The sequence below is a fragment of the Palaemon carinicauda genome, chromosome 17, assembly GCF_036898095.1.
Source record: "Palaemon carinicauda isolate YSFRI2023 chromosome 17, ASM3689809v2, whole genome shotgun sequence".
NCBI classification, from domain to species: domain Eukaryota; kingdom Metazoa; phylum Arthropoda; class Malacostraca; order Decapoda; family Palaemonidae; genus Palaemon; species Palaemon carinicauda.
Window position 1 is genome coordinate 57,205,407 of NC_090741.1, and position 19,745 is coordinate 57,225,151.

General features: G+C 44.0%; 1 protein-coding gene across 1 annotated transcript in view; it reads left to right on the forward strand.

The window, feature by feature from the left end:
• The window catches only part of mRF1 (mitochondrial translation release factor 1), a 77,787-nt gene that overhangs the window by 31,465 nt on the left and 26,577 nt on the right, over positions 1-19,745 (forward strand). The window contains exons 5-6 of the mRNA XM_068391054.1: positions 1,182-1,345; positions 10,474-10,591. Coding sequence (XP_068247155.1) covers positions 1,182-1,345; positions 10,474-10,591 — 282 coding nt within the window. The remainder of the gene's footprint in view (positions 1-1,181; positions 1,346-10,473; positions 10,592-19,745) is intronic.

A 19,745-nucleotide genomic window follows, 5' to 3' on the forward strand; every position in this document is an offset into this window, starting at 1 on the left:
GTCTATTGAGACTCATTTATACTTCCTTACAGAGGGAAGAACCAGGAGATGAAGCAGTGAGAGATGTCATTGCGCTGTTTACCAATCTAATTATAGGGGACTTAGTTAAAGAAAATAAACCGGACGTCCTCTGATACCTCATAAAAGCTCTTAATTTCTCAATAGAATTTGATTGCTTAGACTTGCCTATAAGATAATTTTGCGTTCATCTGAATGCAATAAGCATTGCCAAGAACACCATATCCCTAAGATGGGGAAGGTGATTTGCCGAGCAGTCTGAACAGCATTATTTGCAAATAAATGGTCGTAGCTTTATAAAATTTGATAGAAACGTGATGTATATTGTTCTAGGTTTTGAAAAAATTAGACAGCTAATCGTTAGACACTAAGGGGAACACATTGAATCAAAAGGCAGAGGGCAGCATAGCTGTGGCTGAAAGGAGACTGCAAATATTCTATGGTTATGGTATGCTATGGTGCTCCTATACAGGGATTAAAGATTAGAAACAGTCCTTAATGGTGTCCGAATAGTGAGCTTCCTCTTGGTGATAAAATTATCAACATTGAGGTGACATGATCCTTCTCTTTTTGGGAACTTCATTTCTCTACTAACTATAGCAGTATGATTGATGCTCATTATAAAACTAAGTGGTTTGTTCCTAAAGAAAAAACAAATTTGCATAATGGATTATTTCAATCTGTTCATGCGTGTACCCAGAGTTCCATAATAGGGTTTGAGGATGTTCTATTAAAAAACTCGGAAGCATTGCTATACTGTACATTGCTTTAATGGGACTACTGTAGTATTTAAGAAATATTTGGGTGCAAGTAATAACTTATTTTTATTTAGTATTATTACCTTTTAATATGTATCCTGGAAATTAAAGTTAATAGTTAAGACCGAAGAAATATTTTTTTATCAATTAAAAGTTTAGATATTGTTCATGTGTTATAAAAAAGTGGCCTATATCACTGTTCCCATGTTGATGAGACTTAAACATACATGTATGCAATTAGCGCCAAAGGTAGTATTCGGGTACGAGTATACAGTACCAGACATGGATTCTGATGACTCGGTTAAGTGTAATGTTATAACTAGGAGCCCACTAAGCTACCACATTTAAAACTGCTATGTATATAATGTTAATGAAATGGTTACTAATCCATCTTGGTGTTAACAGGTGGGCTTCGACACGGTTCGGCGGATATTTGTGGGAAAAGTGTTTATAGACATCTGAAATACGAAGGAGGCATTCACAGAGTGCAGCGAGTACCAAAGACGGAAAAAGCAGGCCGTATTCACACTTCCACAGTTTCTGTGGCCGTGATGCCCCAGCCTACAGAAGTAAGGTTTTATTTGTGGAATAGTAAGAGAAAGCATTTTCATAATGGAGATATTAATTGACCGCACATGCTTTATACATTTAGAAATCTTTTTAGCTTTCAGACCATCTAACAGTATGTATTGTAACGAACCTTACCTGTGGGTCACCTGGCTTCCTCGATGAAGCTCTTCTCTTTTTGAAGTCTAGCATCAAGAAATTAAAATAATTCCCAGTCTCCCTCACTCCATTTACCTTCCCTTTATTATATATTATGGTTTAGCACGCCATATATGGCACTCTATGGTAAACTATATTCGCTTGGGGTCCCTTCATACTAATCATGGAACTCTCAAGAAAACGACGTTCTTTCATCCAGCAGTACAATTCACGTTTTTTTAGTACTGCATACATAGTGCCTATTTCATTTGCTAGATAGTTCATATATTTACAGATAACTCTAATTTTTTTTATAGAGTATAGAGAGGTTTTCCTCCTGCATGTGGCCATGTGTACCGATTTCTTCTAATAGTGTACCAATAGGTAAACATGTGAGATATACTAACAGAGTCCTCATCCTAACCTATTGTGCATCCAAGTCCATACTAACTTCAGCTAGGTTTGGCCTAGCAGTAATTTATTTTCACCAATTGGAGATCATACTAGTTTTTTTATTTCTTATTTATGACTTATTCATTACTTCTCAACTTCTCTGGACTGGCCTGCCTTCTCTGTTGAAGCCTTTGGACTAATAGTATTTTGCTTTTCCAGTTAGAGTCATAACTTGGCTAGTTATAATGATGGTAATTTGACAAGAAAAATTAGAAATGTAAGAATTTTCTCTCTCTTGCTACGAAGACCTCCTTCCCTTAGCAGTTAGCCAAGCCTCCACTTTTTACCTCCACCAACGAAGTTGGAAGGAGGTTATGTTTTCCCCCTTGTTTGTGTGTGTTTGTTTGTGAACAGCTTCCTGGCTACAATTTTAATCATAGACTAATGAAAGCTAGGATTAACTGTTATGTAAAAAGTTGGAAATGATTAAATTTTGTGAAGGTCAAGGTTATGGTCAAGCAAAATGTCTAATTCATGTAATCAGCCATAAGTTTGAAGTCACAATTCAATTAAGTTGTACAATTTTTACAGAGCCATTCACCACTTTCTACTTATCAAAACTCATTGGCAAAAAGTGAGAAGACACTTCTGCGTTCAGTCTAAACACTCACAAGGTATTCAAAGCCAACAAAACAGGTTGTAACCAGAGATTTTGGTTAATATCACAACCACAGCTTTTTAATTATTTCTTCCAAGAACATACTTAACTTTTGAATTAAAGTGATCAAGAGAACATACTGTATACTTCAATTTTAACAGAGCTCGAGGTAAGAGCACTTTGAACAAGTTTCAGAAGTTTTGACTTTAAATGCGCTGTTAAATTTCTTGGAACTTTCACCGGAGAAATATCATTGTATGTTCCTCATGGCTTTGGGATAGCACCTGTAGGGGCCAAGTACTTTTCATCTTAGCTAAAATATATAGTTTTCAATATTAATCTTACCCGATGATCATGTAGCTGTCAACTCTGTTGCCCGACAGAAAAAACCTAAGGTCGGGATACGCCAGCGATCGCTATACAGGTGGGGGTGTACAACAACAGCGCCATCTGTCGAGTAGGTACTCAGGTACTTCTTGTCAACAAGAACCAATTTTTCCTCTGTCGTGCCACCGGCAAGACCTACTTGGATACGCTGTTGTTTCTGGAGTTGTTTTCACGCATTTGGTGATGTATTCGCTCTAGATTTTAGCTTTCGCTATTCAGGAACTATTATCATTAGCTTATCAAGCTTTTTGATTAGATTTGGATTAATTGTTGATGAACTTTGCTAGATTTTGGATTCCCCCCCTTGGCTAATTCAAGAATTCAAGATGTCTGACCATTCTCAAGTCCCTAAGTACAGGCAGTGTAGCGCTAGGGACTGTTCTAGGCGTCTTCCGAAGGCCTCTATAGATCCTCACACCGTTTGTTCCAATTGTAGGGGTAAATCCTGTCAATTGGAAGATCGATGTGAGGAATGCGCTGGGCTTTCGGAATTCGATTTTAATGAATTCCTAAAGAATGCACGTAGGCTAGAGAAGGATAGGATCAGGAGGAGTTCTTCTCGCTCGTTTGATTTTTCCTCTCCCCATGCCCCTCAACCTATTCCTTCCCCTGTAGTGGTGACTCCCGACCCTGCTACTAGTGCTCAACCCTCCATGGCGGACATGATGCGTGCCATTCAGGCTCTTGGTGACAGAGTGGAGTCATTAGCTAATGACCGGAATCAACTTTTGGCCGATGTCAAAGAGTTGAAAGCGAAAAGTGCAGTGGGAAGTGTAGTGAGTGCAAGTGCGGTGAAAAGTGTCAGTGTCAGTGTTGCGCATGAGGGTGCATCTGTTCGTGCCAGTCATCCTCCCAGTCCGGGACCTCTTGCAAGCTCCCAAGCCCAGGGGAGAAGCAATGTCGAAGGACCAAAGGGTTCGACAGGCCTTGATCAGCGTACGGATGTACCCTCAGTGGTTGCGGACGTATCTGTCAGAGATCGTCCCATCCACAAACAGACGAGTGAGCCCATTCTTTCCTCGTCTGTGGAAGAAGTTTCTAGGAAGAAACGTTGGACCAAGGTCTCACGACCTCTCAAGCGCAAGGTCCCTTCCGAGCGAGTCCAACGGCCCAGGTGTAGCCACTGGGTCAGTTCGGACTCGCCGCAGTCTTCCGAAGACTGCACACCTCCCAAGAGAGGTAGAGTGGTTCCGCAGCAGGCAATCACTCCGTCTGTTGCCGCACCAACCACGGTAGACCCTAAGTGGTCCATGCTGCAGACTATGCAGTCTCAGCTTGCTTCCTTCATGCAGGAGTATCGTGCTGAGAAGGTTGACACTGCACCTGTTAACCTACAACCTGCCACGGTTGTGCGCTCAGCAGATACTGCGGCTGCCTGCTCCCACACTCCACCTGTGAGAGCTCCACCACCGATGCGCAGTCGACCCTGCCAGACGCATGTTCATGCGGCACCCTCCGTTGACATGCGTGAGCTACCGCATCAGCAGTGGGAAGGTGCTGTCAAGCTTCCGTGTTTTGACGCAATGCGGCAGTCTCCGCAACCCACGGCAGTCCCTCCCACGCACCAGCACTCCGCTTTTGTTGTTGCCAGCTCGCAGACTGACCAGCAGCGGCATGATGTTGGATCCGGTGCAGCTACGCATGCACCCGTGCTGCCGGATTCAGCCGTTCAGCTTTCTGCTCCACCTTTGCCTCTTCCTCCTCAGCTTTCGGATGATGGAGTATCTGATGACGAAGCTGCACATTTGGACGATCCGCACTCCGACATAGAAGAACCCAAGTCTACGCCTCCCTCCTTAGACTTTAGGAAAGTCCTTGCCCTGTTTAGGGAATTGTATCCGGAACAGTTTGTGTCTGCAACCCCGCGCTCACCTCCCTCCGAGTTCGCTTTAGGCATGCAGTCAGCAGCTCCTGCCTTTACGAAACTCGTACTCGCGCGCTCATCCAAGAGAGCTTTGAGGGTACTGGGAGAGTGGTTGCAGTCCAAGAAGCAACTGGGGAAGACTGCCTTCATCTTTCCGCCTACCAAGCTTGCTTCCAAATCTAGCGTCTGGTATTCCACGGGAGAGGAACCCGGCTTGGGAGTTCCTGCCTCTGCCCAGGGCGACTTCTCAAGTCTGGTTGACTCTCCCCGCAGGCTGGCTATGAGACGCTCTAAGATTTGCTGGTCCTTTTCTGACATGGACCATCTGTTGAAGGGAGTTTTTCGTGCTTTTGAGATCTTCAACTTCCTCGACTGGTGTTTGGGAGCGTTAAGCAGAAAGACCTCCCCTTCGGATAAGGACTCTGCCATGCTTATCATGTCTAGCATGGACAAAGCCATTCGGGATGGGTCTGGTGAGCTTGCGGCTTCGTACGTGTCTGGAATGCTTAAGAAGAGAGATCACCTTTGCTCCTTCTTGTCTGCGGGGATCACTCCATGCCAGAAGTCGGAGTTGATGTTTGCTCCACTTTCCAAGTGTCTCTTTCCGGAAGAGCTGATCAAGGGGATTGCTGCCTCGTTGATCCAGAAGGATACCCATGACCTGGTGGCGTCTTCCGCACGTAAAGTCACAGCTTTACCTTCCGTGCCTAGACCTAGGATGGACACACCAGCGTCTAGGTTCATCCCGCCCTTTCGTGGCAGAACCTCCAGCAGAGGAGGTACCCGTGCAAAAAGAAGAAGGGTTCCAAGTCCTCAAAAGGCAGAATCTGACTGCCTACCTCTCCAGACAGCAGTGGGAGCCAGGCTCAAGAACTACTGGCAGGCTTGGGAGAGCAGAGGTGCAGACGCTCAGTCTGTGAAGTTGCTAAGAGAGGGGTACAGGATTCCGTTCTGGCGCAATCCCCCTCTAGCAACTACTCCCATCAACCTCTCTCCCAACTACAAGGAAGAGGACAAGAGGCTAGCTTTGCAGCAAGAGGTGTCTCTCTTGCTACAAAAGGGAGCGGTAGTCATAGTCCGGGACCATCAATCCCCGGGCTTCTACAACCGTCTCTTCCTGGTAGCGAAGAAGACAGGAGGCTGGAGACCGGTGCTGGACGTCAGTGCTCTCAATGCTTTTGTCACCAAGCAGACGTTCACCATGGAGACGACGAAGTCGGTGCTAGCATCGGTCAGGAAGGAAGACTGGATGGTCTCGTTGGACCTAAAAGACGCGTACTTTCATGTCCCCGTCCATCCAGACTCCCAACCTTTCCTAAGGTTCGTCTTTGGAAAGTTCGTTTACCAGTTCCAAGCCCTGTGCTTTGGCCTAAGCACGGCTCCTCTTGTGTTTACCAAACTGATGAGGAATATTGCCAAATTCCTTCACTTGGCAGACATCAGAGCCTCCCTCTATTTGGACAACTGGCTTTTAAGAGCTCCGTCAAGTCGTCGCTGTCTGGAGAATCTCAGATGGACTATGGATCTGACCAAGGAATTGGGTCTCCTGGTCAATATAGAGAAGTCCCAACTCGTCCCATCCCAAACCATTGTCTATCTAGGTATGGAGATTCAGAGTCGAGCTTTTCGGGCTTTTCCGTCGGCCCCCAGAATCAGTCAAGCCCAAGAATGCATCCAGAGCATGCTGAGAAGGAACCGATGTTCAGTCAGGCAGTGGATGAGTCTAACAGGGACACTTTCATCGCTGGCCCAGTTCATTGCGTTAGGGAGACTCCACCTCCGCCCCCTTCAGTATCATCTAGCTGCTCACTGGAGAAAGGACATGACGCTAGAAGCGGTCTCAGTTCCTATATCCGAAGAGATGAGGTCTGCGCTGACGTGGTGGAAGAACAGCATTCTTCTCAAGGAAGGTCTACCATTGGCTGTTCAGACCCCCGACCACCTTCTCTTCTCGGACGCATCGGACACGGGCTGGGGTGCGACACTGGACGGACGGGAATGCTCGGGCACGTGGAATCCGGAGCAAAGAACACTTCACATCAACTGCAAGGAGCTATTGGCAGTTCATCTGGCCTTGAGAAACTTCAAGTCCCTCCTTCTAGGCAAGGTGGTGGAGGTGAACTCCGACAACACTACAGCCTTGGCGTACATCTCCAAGCAAGGAGGGACTCATTCGAGGAAGTTGTTCAAGATCGCAAGGGACCTCCTCACCTGGTCAAGAGATCGAAAGATTTCGCTGGTAACGAGATTCATTCAAGGCGACATGAATGTCATGGCAGATCGCCTCAGCCGGAAGGGTCAGGTCATCCCCACAGAGTGGACCCTTCACAAGAATGTTTGCAGCAGACTATGGGCCCTGTGGGGTCAGCCCACCATAGATCTGTTCGCTACCTCGATGACCAAAAGGCTCCCGAATTATTGCTCACCGATTCCGGACCCAGCAGCAGTTCACGTAGATGCCTTTCTTCTGGATTGGTCCCATCTAGACCTGTATGCGTTCCCTCCGTTCAAGATTGTCAACAAGGTACTGCAGAAGTTCGCCTCTCACGAAGGGACACGGTTGACGTTGGTTGCTCCCCTCTGGCCCGCGAGAGAATGGTTCACCGAGGTACTGCAATGGCTAGTGGACGTTCCCAGGACTCTTCCTCTAAGAGTGGACCTTCTGCGTCAGCCGCACGTAAAGAAGGTACACCCAAGCCTCCACGCTCTTCGTCTGACTGCCTTCAGACTATCGAAAGACTCTCAAGAGCTAGAGGCTTTTCGAAGGAGGCAGCCAGAGCGATTGCCAGAGCAAGGAGGACATCCACTCTCAAGGTCTACCAGTCAAAATGGGAAGTCTTCCGAAGCTGGTGCAAGGCGAATTCAGTTTCCTCAACCAGTACCTCTGTAACGCAGATAGCTGACTTCCTTTTACATCTAAGGAATGTAAGATCCCTATCAGCTCCTACGATCAAAGGTTACAGAAGCATGTTGGCAGCAGTCTTCCGCCACAGAGGCTTAGATCTTTCCACCAACAAAGATCTACAGGACCTCCTTAAGTCTTTTGAGACCTCAAAGGAGCGTCGGTTAGCCACACCAGGCTGGAACCTAGACGTGGTTTTAAGGTTCCTGATGTCAGCAAGGTTCGAACCGCTTCAATCAGCCTCTTTTAAGGATCTCACATTAAAGACTCTTTTCCTCGTTTGCTTAGCAACAGCTAAAAGAGTCAGTGAGATTCACGCCTTCAGCAGGAACATAGGTTTTACATCTGAAACGGCTACATGTTCCTTACAGCTTGGTTTTTTAGCTAAAAACGAGCTTCCTTCTCGTCCTTGGCCCAAGTCGTTTGAGATCCCAAGCCTGTCCAACTTGGTTGGTAACGAACAAGAGAGAGTACTATGCCCAGTAAGAGCTCTTAAGTACTATTTAAGACGTACAAAGCCATTACGAGGACAATCAGAAGCTTTATGGTGTTCTATTAAGAAACCTGCTTTACCGATGTCTAAGAACGCAGTTTCTTATTACATCAGGCTTTTGATTAGAGAGGCCCATTCTCATCTGAAGGAAGAAGACCATGCTTTGCTGAAGGTAAGGACCCATGAAGTTAGAGCTGTCGCTACTTCAGTGGCCTTCAAACAGAACCGTTCTCTGCAGAGTGTAATGGATGCAACCTATTGGAGAAGCAAGTCAGTGTTCGCATCATTTTACCTTAAAGATGTCCAGTCTCTTTACGAGAACTGCTACACCCTGGGACCATTCGTAGCAGCGAGTGCAGTAGTAGGTGAGGGCTCAACCACTACATTCCCATAATCCCATAACCTTTTTTAATCTTTCTCTTGAAATGCTTTTTATTGTTGTTTTTGGGTTGTACGGAAGGCTAAGAAGCCTTCCGCATCCTGGTTGATTTGGCGGGTGGTCAAATTCTTTCTTGAGAAGCGCCTAGATTAGAGGTTGTGATGAGGTCCTTTAGTATGAGTTGCAGCCCTTCATACTTCAGCACCTAGGAGTCGCTCAGCATCCTAAGAGGATCGCTAGGCTCAGTAAGGAAGACGTACTTAAAAAGGCAGAGTAATTGTTCAAATCGACTTCCTTACCAGGTACTTATTTATTTTATGTTTGTTATTTTGAATAACTGCTAAAATGAAATACGGGATACTTAGCTTCTAATGTTAACATGTATGCTGGTCTCCACCCACCCCCCTGGGTGTGAATCAGCTACATGATCATCGGGTAAGATTAATATTGAAAAATGTTATTTTCCTTAGTAAAATAAATTTTTGAATATACTTACCCGATGATCATAAATTTAAGGACCCTCCCTTCCTCCCCATAGAGACCCAGTGGACCGAGGAGAAAATTGGTTCTTGTTGACAAGAAGTACCTGAGTACCTACTCGACAGATGGCGCTGTTGTTGTACACCCCCACCTGTATAGCGATCGCTGGCGTATCCCGACCTTAGGTTTTTTCTGTCGGGCAACAGAGTTGACAGCTACATGATCATCAGGTAAGTATATTCAAAAATTTATTTTACTAAGGAAAATAACATTTTTCAGTACCATCCAGAGTCTGCAGAACACTCGTTATTTTAGAGCTATGGCAATTGCTTAGCCACCTGTTTAAATCTGCCTCTTTTGCTCTCTCACAAGGACAGATCATTCATCAAAACCCTTGACTAGGTAACCTTATACCTACAGGAGGCCATCTTGCCCATTGCTAAATTGAACTTATTTGTTATTCAGTACATAATCATAAGGGCACATTCAACATTTTAAACCAAAGCTATGCCAACAGTCACCAGCTCCTTTAACCTTATTCAAGATATTGGGAAATCAAGAGTGAAGAGTTATGGTATGGTAATACTGTATTGGTGAGGTGGTAAGACTGAGCAAAGAAAGTATTGTTTACAAGCAGCCCAAGCTAAGCCTCACTCCCGCTCATCTCTCACCCACTGCTCTCTTCAGATTATTAGGTAAGTTTAGTAAACTATGCACAATTATTATGAAGGTGTCAGGAATCATATTAAGTCCATGAATATATATCCAGCCCTCCATATTTATGTATATGTATACAGTATGTATTATCTAATAATCGAAAGAGAGCAGTAGGTGAGAGATGAGCAGGTGTGTGGCTTACCTTGGGGTACTTGTAAACAATGTTTTCCTTGCTCAGTCTTACCACCTCCTTACCAATACAGTGTCACCATACCATAACTCTTCAGGGGGTAGCACCATTACTTCCTCACTCCCCCAAGTCAGTGTCGCTAATTTTACATTAATCAGGTCAAAATGATTCCACTAATATGAAAAGAGGGACTTTTTAATATGCCAGCAATTTCATTCAATTTGGCAACATGTTAATGAAAATTTGGTAAAAATCTGTTCTCTGAAATTAGCACAAAACCATATGTTCTTTCACAGCATAACAAGCCATCCTTTGATTAGGGAGAACAAACAACTGAGATGACCAGGTAATCTAAAGTGTCAGGTCTCTCCAATTAAAAGGACGATGGCTTGTATAGCTAGGAAAACAGAAATTACTCTTAAAATTCCTGATGTAGTACAATAGTTTGTAAATTGAAAAGTTATTGAATGAAGCAAAACATTTTTTTAAATTCCTGTTTGTATAAATATGTTTAAACTTAGGTGTGGAAAACATCATAGTTTATATAAAAATTTTGTATAGAAAAGTAAGTTTGTCTTTTTTCTTACAGATTGATGTACAAATTGCCACCAAAGATTTGAAAATTGAAACCAAGCGAGCAAGTGGTGCTGGGGGACAACACGTTAACACTACTGACAGTGCCGTTAGAATTTTACATATTCCTACAGGTAAGTAAAGTGTGTCATGTCAGCAGCAATGGTTGAAGTACACAGAATTATAACTTCATAAAAAACTATTGTTGGAAAGTAAAATGATTTTTTCAATATTTAACTTAGCCGGTGATTATATAAGCTGCAACTCTGTTGCTCGACAGAAAACTCTACGTTAAAAATCCGCCAGCGATCGCTATGCAGGTAGGGGGTGTACTTCAACAGCGCCATCTGTCGTGCAGGTACTCAGTACTCAATGTAAACAAAGAACTCAATTTTCTCTCTGTAGGGCTACCGGCAAGACCTACTAATTCGCTGTTGCTAACTGAATTTGTTTTCACAACCATTGGTGAAGTACACTATTCTAGTTTTGAGCTTTCGCTATGCAGGTGTTTTATCTTCATCTCAAAACTTGAACTCGTTTTGGATAGATTTAATTATGGTGACAAAGAGAGTATGGACTTTCTTTCACTTTTAAATGGCCGACCCTTCCCTTAGACGGAAGTGTGTTTAGGCTTTTAGTAATTATCTTATCACGTTATAGATTTTCCTCTATATATTTTATATCTCTCCGCCTTTATTAGGCCTCTTCGATTAACTTTCCATTTTTTTATAAACATATAAAATAAATTTTAATGCATTGTTTATATAGACCTTTCCTGAGAGTAGGCGGTCCTAACTTGGAAACCGAAGTTAATCAACATTGAGCCCTTTATATCGTCTTTAGCTTTTAAAGGATTTAAAACTTTTTAAATGTAATATTTTATGAAAGAATTTCTTTGATAGTCTTCGTACTGTTTTCAAAGATGAACTAACGTTTAGTTTTTTTATGCTACGCAGTTGTTGACGTTCAGGACGTTCATCATGCGCTCTATCGTTACGATAGAGAGAGAGTGTATCACGGTTTCACTTTGCAGTAAGAGTAAATCGATTCTGACGTTTTGTTCATTCTTTCTTAGCTTAATTGTTTTAAATTCTAATTTAAAGGAACTTTTTATTTGAAAAACCTTTCAGTTTTTTCCTTTAGTCAAATAACATGTTTTTTTGACGATATATAATTGGGCTCTTCTCTTAGGTGCGAAATCAAGAGAGAAAGAGAGAGAGAGATAGAGACGGAGGGAGAGAGAGGAGAGAAAACGTTCCGTTCACGGGTAACGTTGTTCTCGTGTTACTCTCGTCCCTAGTCTCTGTACGGGGAGGAAGGATAAAAAGTTTTTAGGTTTTTATTCTCGTCCCCAGGCTATGTGCGGTAGAGATTGAAAACGTAGTTATATGAACTAGTGTTTAGTCTCTTTCCCAGCCACTGATTTTTCTTTTTATCTTAAAATATGTTTTCTGTTTTTTGCTGGTATTATGAGCTTGCATTATACGACTAATTTCGCAATTACTACCTTTTAATGAAGGGTAGAATTGCGTGTTTCAGGTAGAAATAAGTGCAAAACAGAAAATCGAAGTGATAAAGTGATATGCGCAAAGTGTTACAGTGTTGCGTCCGAGGCGCAAAGTGTTACAGTGTTGCGTCCGAGGGTTCGTCTGTTCGTGCCTGTCGTTCACCTAGTCCGGGACCTCTTGCAAGCTCCCAAGCCCAGGGGAGAAGTAATGTCAAAAGACTTATGGGTTCGAGAGGCCTTGACCAACGAACAGACGTTTTCCCTCTATGGTATCGGGTGTTTCTTACCAAGATCTCCCCTACCATAAGACGAGAGAGACGTTGTTTCTCCTCGCCATCCGTAGGCTTTTCGCATAAGAAACCTGTCACAAGGTTTCGAAGCCCTTAAGCGAAAGTCAGTCCTTTCAGGACAGGTCCAGCGTCCTGGTTACAGCCATTAGGACAGCTCTGACCCTATGCAGTCATCGGATAACTGCTCGCCGCCTAACAAAAGCGTAACACAGACTCCGAAAGTCTTTTTTTGTAGGCAAAGTGTTGCGGTCACAGACGTTACCCTCGTCTATTACCACAACCATTTCCGTTGATCCTTAAGGGGTTGTATGGCAAAACATGCAGTATATGCTTGCCTCCCTTATGGAAGACTATTCTGCCGATTAGTCCGTTGAGTCTAGCCGTTTATCTCATCGATATCCTGGCTTTCAGCCAACCTAACGTTCCTTTGTGCTTACTGTTGACGTTGGCGTAGCTTAATCACGTTAGTCAGGTTGTTTAGAACCACACTCGATGCGGTCTCGTGTGGTTTTTCAGCCGCATTTGGACGTTAGGCCACTGGCTGATGCTCCTGTTGACGTTCTAGACGTTCACTAACAATCGGAGTTGACTTGTTTTGACGCTGTGCGTCAACCTCCGCATTCTAGAGTTGTTTTGACTGCTCAGTCTAGGCAGTCAAAGCAGTCTCGAGTGGACGCTGTACATCCTCACGCACCTGTTGTGGTTGACAGTTCAGTTGTTGACAGTTCACAGACTGTCAAGCAGTTACATGACGTTGCGTTCTGGTCCGCTACTAATGCACCAGTGAGAGACTCAGCTTTTATCGGACAAGGTTCCTGTAAATGAGGAAGTTGCTGTTCTCCCTCCTACTGATATTCCCTTGAGGACTCTGTCAGATGGAGAGGAGCCTTAAGCTGCTTAGCCTCCTATGGACTTTAATTAAATCATGATGATTTTTTTAAGGATCTTCGTCCGGATCTTGTAACTGCTGCTCCTCGTTCGCCTAAACGTCAGAGCTTACACTAGGCCTAGCTACTTTGAAGCCGTTGTTTTTAAGCTAGTGCTCTCTCGCTCTCCTAGAGAGCGTTACGTTGGCTAGGCGACTGGTTTTTCACCAGGAGGAGTTTGGGGGATACAGCCTTTGCTTTCCCTTCTTTTAAACTGGTTTATAGAGCGAGAGTCTGATATGACACGAGAGAAGTTCTCGGCTTGGGAGTTCATGCCTCTGCCCAGATAGACTTCTCAATTCTGGTAGACTCTCCCTGGCGCCTAGCCAGGAGACGCTCCAAGTTGTTTACAGGTCAACTTCTCAGCTGTTGTCGAGCCTTTGAAGTTTTGCTGTACTATTATGTCATGCATAACAAGGCTTTCAGGGATGGTAAACGGTTCCGCCTCAGTCGCTAACCCCGTCTGTTGCCACACCTGCTCCCGTAGACCCTAAATGGGCTTTGCTGCAAGACATGCAGGCCAAGCTTGCGTCCTTGATAGAGGACTTAAATGCGGAGAAGAACCTTCTGGCCAACAACCTTCCAACCGGTCGGTTGTGCACCCTGTTGACGCTGAGGTAACCTACTCGCGTCTGCCAGTTGAGGTGGTTCCTCCACCGATGCGACCCAGTGTGGGTTGCCAGCCGCACGTTGACGTTAAGCGACGCTCGGAGGTGGTTGTTGACGTTCAGGACGTTCAACAACCAGCAGAGGTGACTTGTTGTGACGCAGTGCGTCAACCTCAGCAACCCGGTAGGGTGTTGACTGCACAACCCAGACGGTCTAGACTTGTTTCGGGTTGACGCTGTGCTTCCTCGCGCACCCATGGTTGTTGACAGTTCACAGACTGTGCAGCAGTTCCATGATATTGCGTCCGGCTCCGTCACGCATCCACCAGTGCGACCGGATTCAGCGAGTCAGACGTTGCCCACTCCGTTGCCGTTTCCTCATCAGTTTCGGATGAGGAACCCTCTGATGAGGACGTTACTGAACAAGACGATCAGCCCCCAGCCCTGCTATCCATCCAGAAGATGCTGAAGAAGGAACGCTGCTCAGTCAGGCTGTGGATGAGTCTGGTAGGGACGCTGTCATCCGTGGATCAATTTGTGTCACTAGGAAGACTACACCTCCGTCCTCTTCTATACCATCTAGCTTTTCACTGGAAAAAGGACAAGACGCTAGAAGCGGTCTCGATCCCGGTTTCCGAAAAGATAAAGTCTTGTCTGACTTGGTGAAAGGACTATATCAACCTAAGAGAGGGTCTTCCCCTGACTGTTCAGACTCCCAACCACGTTCTCTTCTCGGACGCATCGGACGTAGGCTGGGGTGCGACATTAGACGGTCGGGAATGCTCGGGAATATGGAACTCGAGTCAAAGGACAATGCATTTCAACTGCAAGGAGCTACTGGCAGTACGTCTGGCCTGGAAAAGCTTCAGGTCTCTCCTTCAAGGCAAAGTGGTGGAGGTGAACTCGGACAACACCACGGCTTTGGCGTACATCTCCAAGCAAGGAGGGACCTACTCTCTGACGTTGTACGAGATCGCAAGGGACCTCCTCACCTGGTCAAAAGGTCTAGACATATCACTAGTAACGAGGTTCATCCAAGGCAACTTGAATGTCATGGCAGATTGTCTCAGTCGGAAGGGACAAATAATTCCAACAGAATGGACCCTCCACAAGGATGTATGCAAGAGACTTTGGGCCACCTGGGGCCAGCCGACCATAGATCTCTTCGCAACCTCGATGACCAAGAGGCTCCCAATATTTTGCTCACCAATCCCGGACCCAGCAGCAGTTCATATAGTTGCCTTTCTCCTAGATTGGTCACATCTAGATCTATATGCATTCCCTCCGTTCAAGATTGTCAACAAGGTACTGCAGAAGTTCGCCTCTCACGAAGGGACAAGGTTGACGCTAGTTGCTTCCCTCTGGCCCGCGAGAGAATGGTTCACCGAGGTACTTCGATGGCTAGTAGACGTTCCCAGAACACTTCCCCTAAGGGTGGACCTTCTACGTCAGCCACACGTAAAGAAGGTACACCAAGGCCTCCACGCTCTTCGTCTGACTGCCTTCAGACTATCGAAAGACTCTCGAGAGCTAGAGGCTTTTCGAAGGAGGCAGCCAGAGCGATTGCTAGAGCAAGGAGAACATCCACCCTTAGAGTCTACCAATCGAAGTGGGAAATCTTCCGAAACTGGTGCAAGTCAGTATCCGTATCCTCGACCAGTACCTCTGTAACTCAAATAGCTGACTTCCTCTTATATCTGAGGAAAGAACGATCTCTTTCAGCTCCCACTATCAAGGGTTACAGAAGCATGTTGGCATCAGTCTTCCGTCACAGAGGCTTAGATCTTTCCAACAATAAAGATCTACAGGACCTCCTTAAGTCTTTTGAGACCACGAAGGAGCGTCGTTTGGTTACACCTGGTTGGAATTTAGACGTGGTACTAAGATTCCTTATGTCAGACAGGTTCGAACCGCTACAATCAGCCTCCCTGAAAGATCTCACCTTAAAGACTCTTTTCCTGGTATGCTTAGCCACAGCTAAAAGAGTCAGTGAGATTCATGCCTTCAGCAAGAACATCGGATTCTCATCCGAAACGGCTACATGTTCTACAACTTGGTTTTCTAGCCAAAAACGAGCTGCCTTCTCGGCCTTGGCCAATATCGTTCGATATTCCAAACTTATCGTATGGTTGGAAATGAACTAGAAAGAGTCTTATGCCCTGTAAGAGCTCTTAAGTTCTATTTAAAACGAACTAAACCTTTACGAGGCCCGTCTGAAGCTTTATGGTGTTCAGTTAAGAAACCATCTTTGCCTATGTCAAAGAATGCTTTATCCTATTTTATCAGACTGTTAATACGAGAAGCTCATTCCCATCTGAATGAGGAAGACCAAGCTTTGCTGAAGGTAAGGACACACGAAGTTAGAGCTGTCGCAACTTCCGTGGCCTTTAAACAAAATAGATCTCTGCAAAGTATAATCGACGCAACCTATTGGAAAAGCAAGTCAGTGTTCGCGTCTTTTTATCTTAAGAATGTCCAGTCTCTTTACGAGAACTGCTACACTCTGGGACCATTCGTAGCAACGAGTGCAGTAGTGGGTGAGGGCTCAACCACTACAATTCCCTAATTCCATAACCTTTTTAATCTTTCTCTTGAAATGTTTTATTATTGTTTTTGGGTTGTCCGGAAGGCTAAGAAGCCTTTCGCATCCTACTTGATTTGGCGGGTGGTCAAAGTCATTTCTTGAGAAGCGCCTAGATTAGAGGTTTTGATGAGGTCCTGTTGTATGGGTTGCAACCCTTGATACTTCAGCTCCTGGGGGTCGCTCAGCATCCTAAGAGGATCGCGAGGCTCCGTAAGGAAGACGTACTTAAAAAGGCAGAGTAATTGTTCAAGTCGACTTCCTTACCAGGTACTTATTTATTTTAAGTTTGTTATTTTGATAACTGCTAAAATGAAATAAAAAATCCTTAGCTCATAATAATGTAAACATTTATTGCTGGTCTCTACCCACCCCCCTGGGTGTGAATCAGCTTATATAATCACCGGCTAAGTTAAATATTGAAAAATTTTATTTTTATAATAAAATAAATTTTTGAATATACTTACCCGGTGATTATATATTAAAGGACCCTCCCTTCCTCCCCAATAGAGACGCAGTGGACCGAGGAGAAAATTGAGTTCTTTGTTTACATTGAGTACTGAGTACCTGCACGACAGATGGCGCTGTTGAAGTACACCCCCTACCTGCATAGCGATCGCTGGCGGATTTTTAACGTAGAGTTTTCTGTCGAGCAACAGAGTTGCAGCTTATATAATCACCGGGTAAGTATATTCAAAAATTTATTTTATTATAAAAATAACATTTTAAAAAAGTGCAACATTTAGCTTAGAATTTATACTTCCAACTTAGATCATTTTGTTATGTCAATAACGTATCATGAAAATTATTTAAAAACAATTTTTTAAATATTTAACTTAGCCGGTGAATATATAATAGCTGCAACTCTGTTGCTCGACAGACAAAAAACAGTAAAAACTCGCCAGCGATCGCTATACAGGTTGCGGGTGTGCCCACCAGCGCCAACTGTCGGCCAGATACCACTCTCGATGTAAACAAAGACTCAATTTCTTCTCTGTCGACGTTGACGACAAGACGTACTTTTACTCGCTAGGTAGTAGGTTGGCCAGGGCACCAGCCGCCCGTTGAGATACTACCGCTAGAGAGTTAGGGGGTCCTCTGACTGGCCAGACAGTACCATATTGGATCCTTCTCTCTGGTCACGGTTCTTTCCCTTTGCCTACACAGACACCGAATAGTCTGACCTATTCTTTACAGATTCTCCTCTGTCCTCATACACCTGACAACACTGAGATTACTAAACAATTCTTCTTCATCCAAGGGGTTAACTACGGCAATGCAATTGTTCAGTGGCTACTTTCCTCTTGGTAAGGGTAGAAGAGACTCTTTAGCTATGGTAAGCAGCTCTTCTAGGAGAAGGACACTCCAAAATCAAACCATTGTTCTCTAGTCTTGGGTAGTGCTATAGCCTCTGTACCATGGCCTTCCACTATCTTGGGTTAGAGTTCTCTTGCTTGAGGGTACACTCAAGCACACTATTCTATCTAGTTTCTCTTTCTCTTGTTTTGTTAAAGTTTGTATTGTTTATATAGGAAATATTTATTTTAATGCTGTTGCTATTCTTAAAATATTTTATTTTTCCTTGTTTCCTTTCCTCACTGAGCTATTTTCCCTGTTGGGGCCCCTGGGCTTATAGCATCCTGCTTTTCCAACTAGGGTTGTAGCTTAGCATTTAATAATGATAATAATGTAGAACCTGGAGTTTTCTCAACATATTTGGTGAAGTACTTCATTTTGGTTTGAGCTTTCGCAGTGCAGGTGTTTTATCTTCATCTTAAATCTTGAACTCGTTTTTGGATAGATTTAATTTTTGATGACAAAGAGAGTATGGACTTTCTTTGACTTTTAAATGGCCGACCCTTCCCTTAGACGGAAGTGTGTTTAGGCTTTTAGCAATTATCTTATCACGTTATAAATTAATTATAGATTTTCCTCTATATATTTTATATCTCACCGCCTTTATTAGGCCTCTTCGATTAACTTTCCATTTATAATAAACATAAAAATAAATTTTAATGATTTGTTTATATGCGACCTTTCCTGAGAGTAGGCGGTCCTAACTTGGAAGCCGAAGTTAAACAACGTTGAGCCCTTTTCAATTGTAATAGCTTTTAAAGAGCTAATGATTTAAAACTTTTTAAATGAATATTATTAAAAAATATTTTATGAAAGATTGTCTTTGAATAGTCTTCGTACTGTTTTCAAAGATGAACTAACGTTAGTTTATTTATGCTACGCAGTTTGCGCTCTATCGTTACGATAGAGAGAGAGAGTATCACGGTTTCACTTTGCAGAAAGAGTAAATCGATTCTGATGTTTTGTTCATTCTTCTTTCAAAGCTTAAATGTTTTAAATTCTATTTTAAAGGAACTTTTTAATTGAAAAACCTTTCAGTTTTTTCCTTTGGTCAAATAACATGTTTTTTTTGACGAAACGTAATTGGGCTCTTCTCTTAGGTGCGAAATCAAGAGAGAGAGAGAGATAGAGACGGAGGGAGAGAGAGGAGAGAAAACGTTCCGTTCAAGCGGGTAACGTTGTTCTCGAGTTACTCTCGTCCCTAGTCTCTGTACGGGGAGAAAGGATAAAACGTTTTTAGTTTTATTCTCGTACCCAGGCAATGTACGGTGAGAGATTGAAAACGTAGTTTTGAATGAACTAGTGTTTAGTCTCTTCCCCAGCCACTGAATTTTTTTATCTTAAAAGATGTTTACTGTGTTTTGCTGGTATTAATGTGCTTGCATTATACGACTGATTTCGCATTTACTACCTTTTGATGAGGGTAGAATTGCGTGCTTCAGGTAGAAATCAGTAAAAGTTTCGATTTCAGTGAAATAAGTGCAAACAGAAAATCGTAGTGATAAAGTGATATTGCGCAAAGTGTTACAGTGTTGCGTAACCGAGGGTTCGTCTGTTCGTGCCTGTCGTTCACCTAGTCCGGGACCTCTTGCAAGCTCCCAAGCCCAGGGTAGAAGTAATGTCGTACGACTTATGGGTTCGAGAGGCCTTGATCAGCGAACAGACGTTCCCTCTATGGTATCGGGTGTATATTACCAAGATCTCCCCTACCATAAGGCGAGAGAGACAATTTTCTCCTCGTCATCCGAAGGCTTTTCGCATAAGAAACCTGAAACAAGGTTTCGAGGCCCTTAAGTGAAAGTCAGTCCTTTCAGGACAGGTCCAGCGTCCTGGTTGTAGCCATTAGGACAGCTCTGACCCTATGCAGTCATCGGAAAACTGCTCGCCGCCTAACAAAAGCGTAACACAGACTCCGAGAGTCTTTTTGTTGGCAAGGTTTTGCGGTCACAGACGTTACCCTCGTCTCTTACCGCAACCATTTCCGTTGATCCTAAATGGGTTGTACGGCAAGACAGGCAGA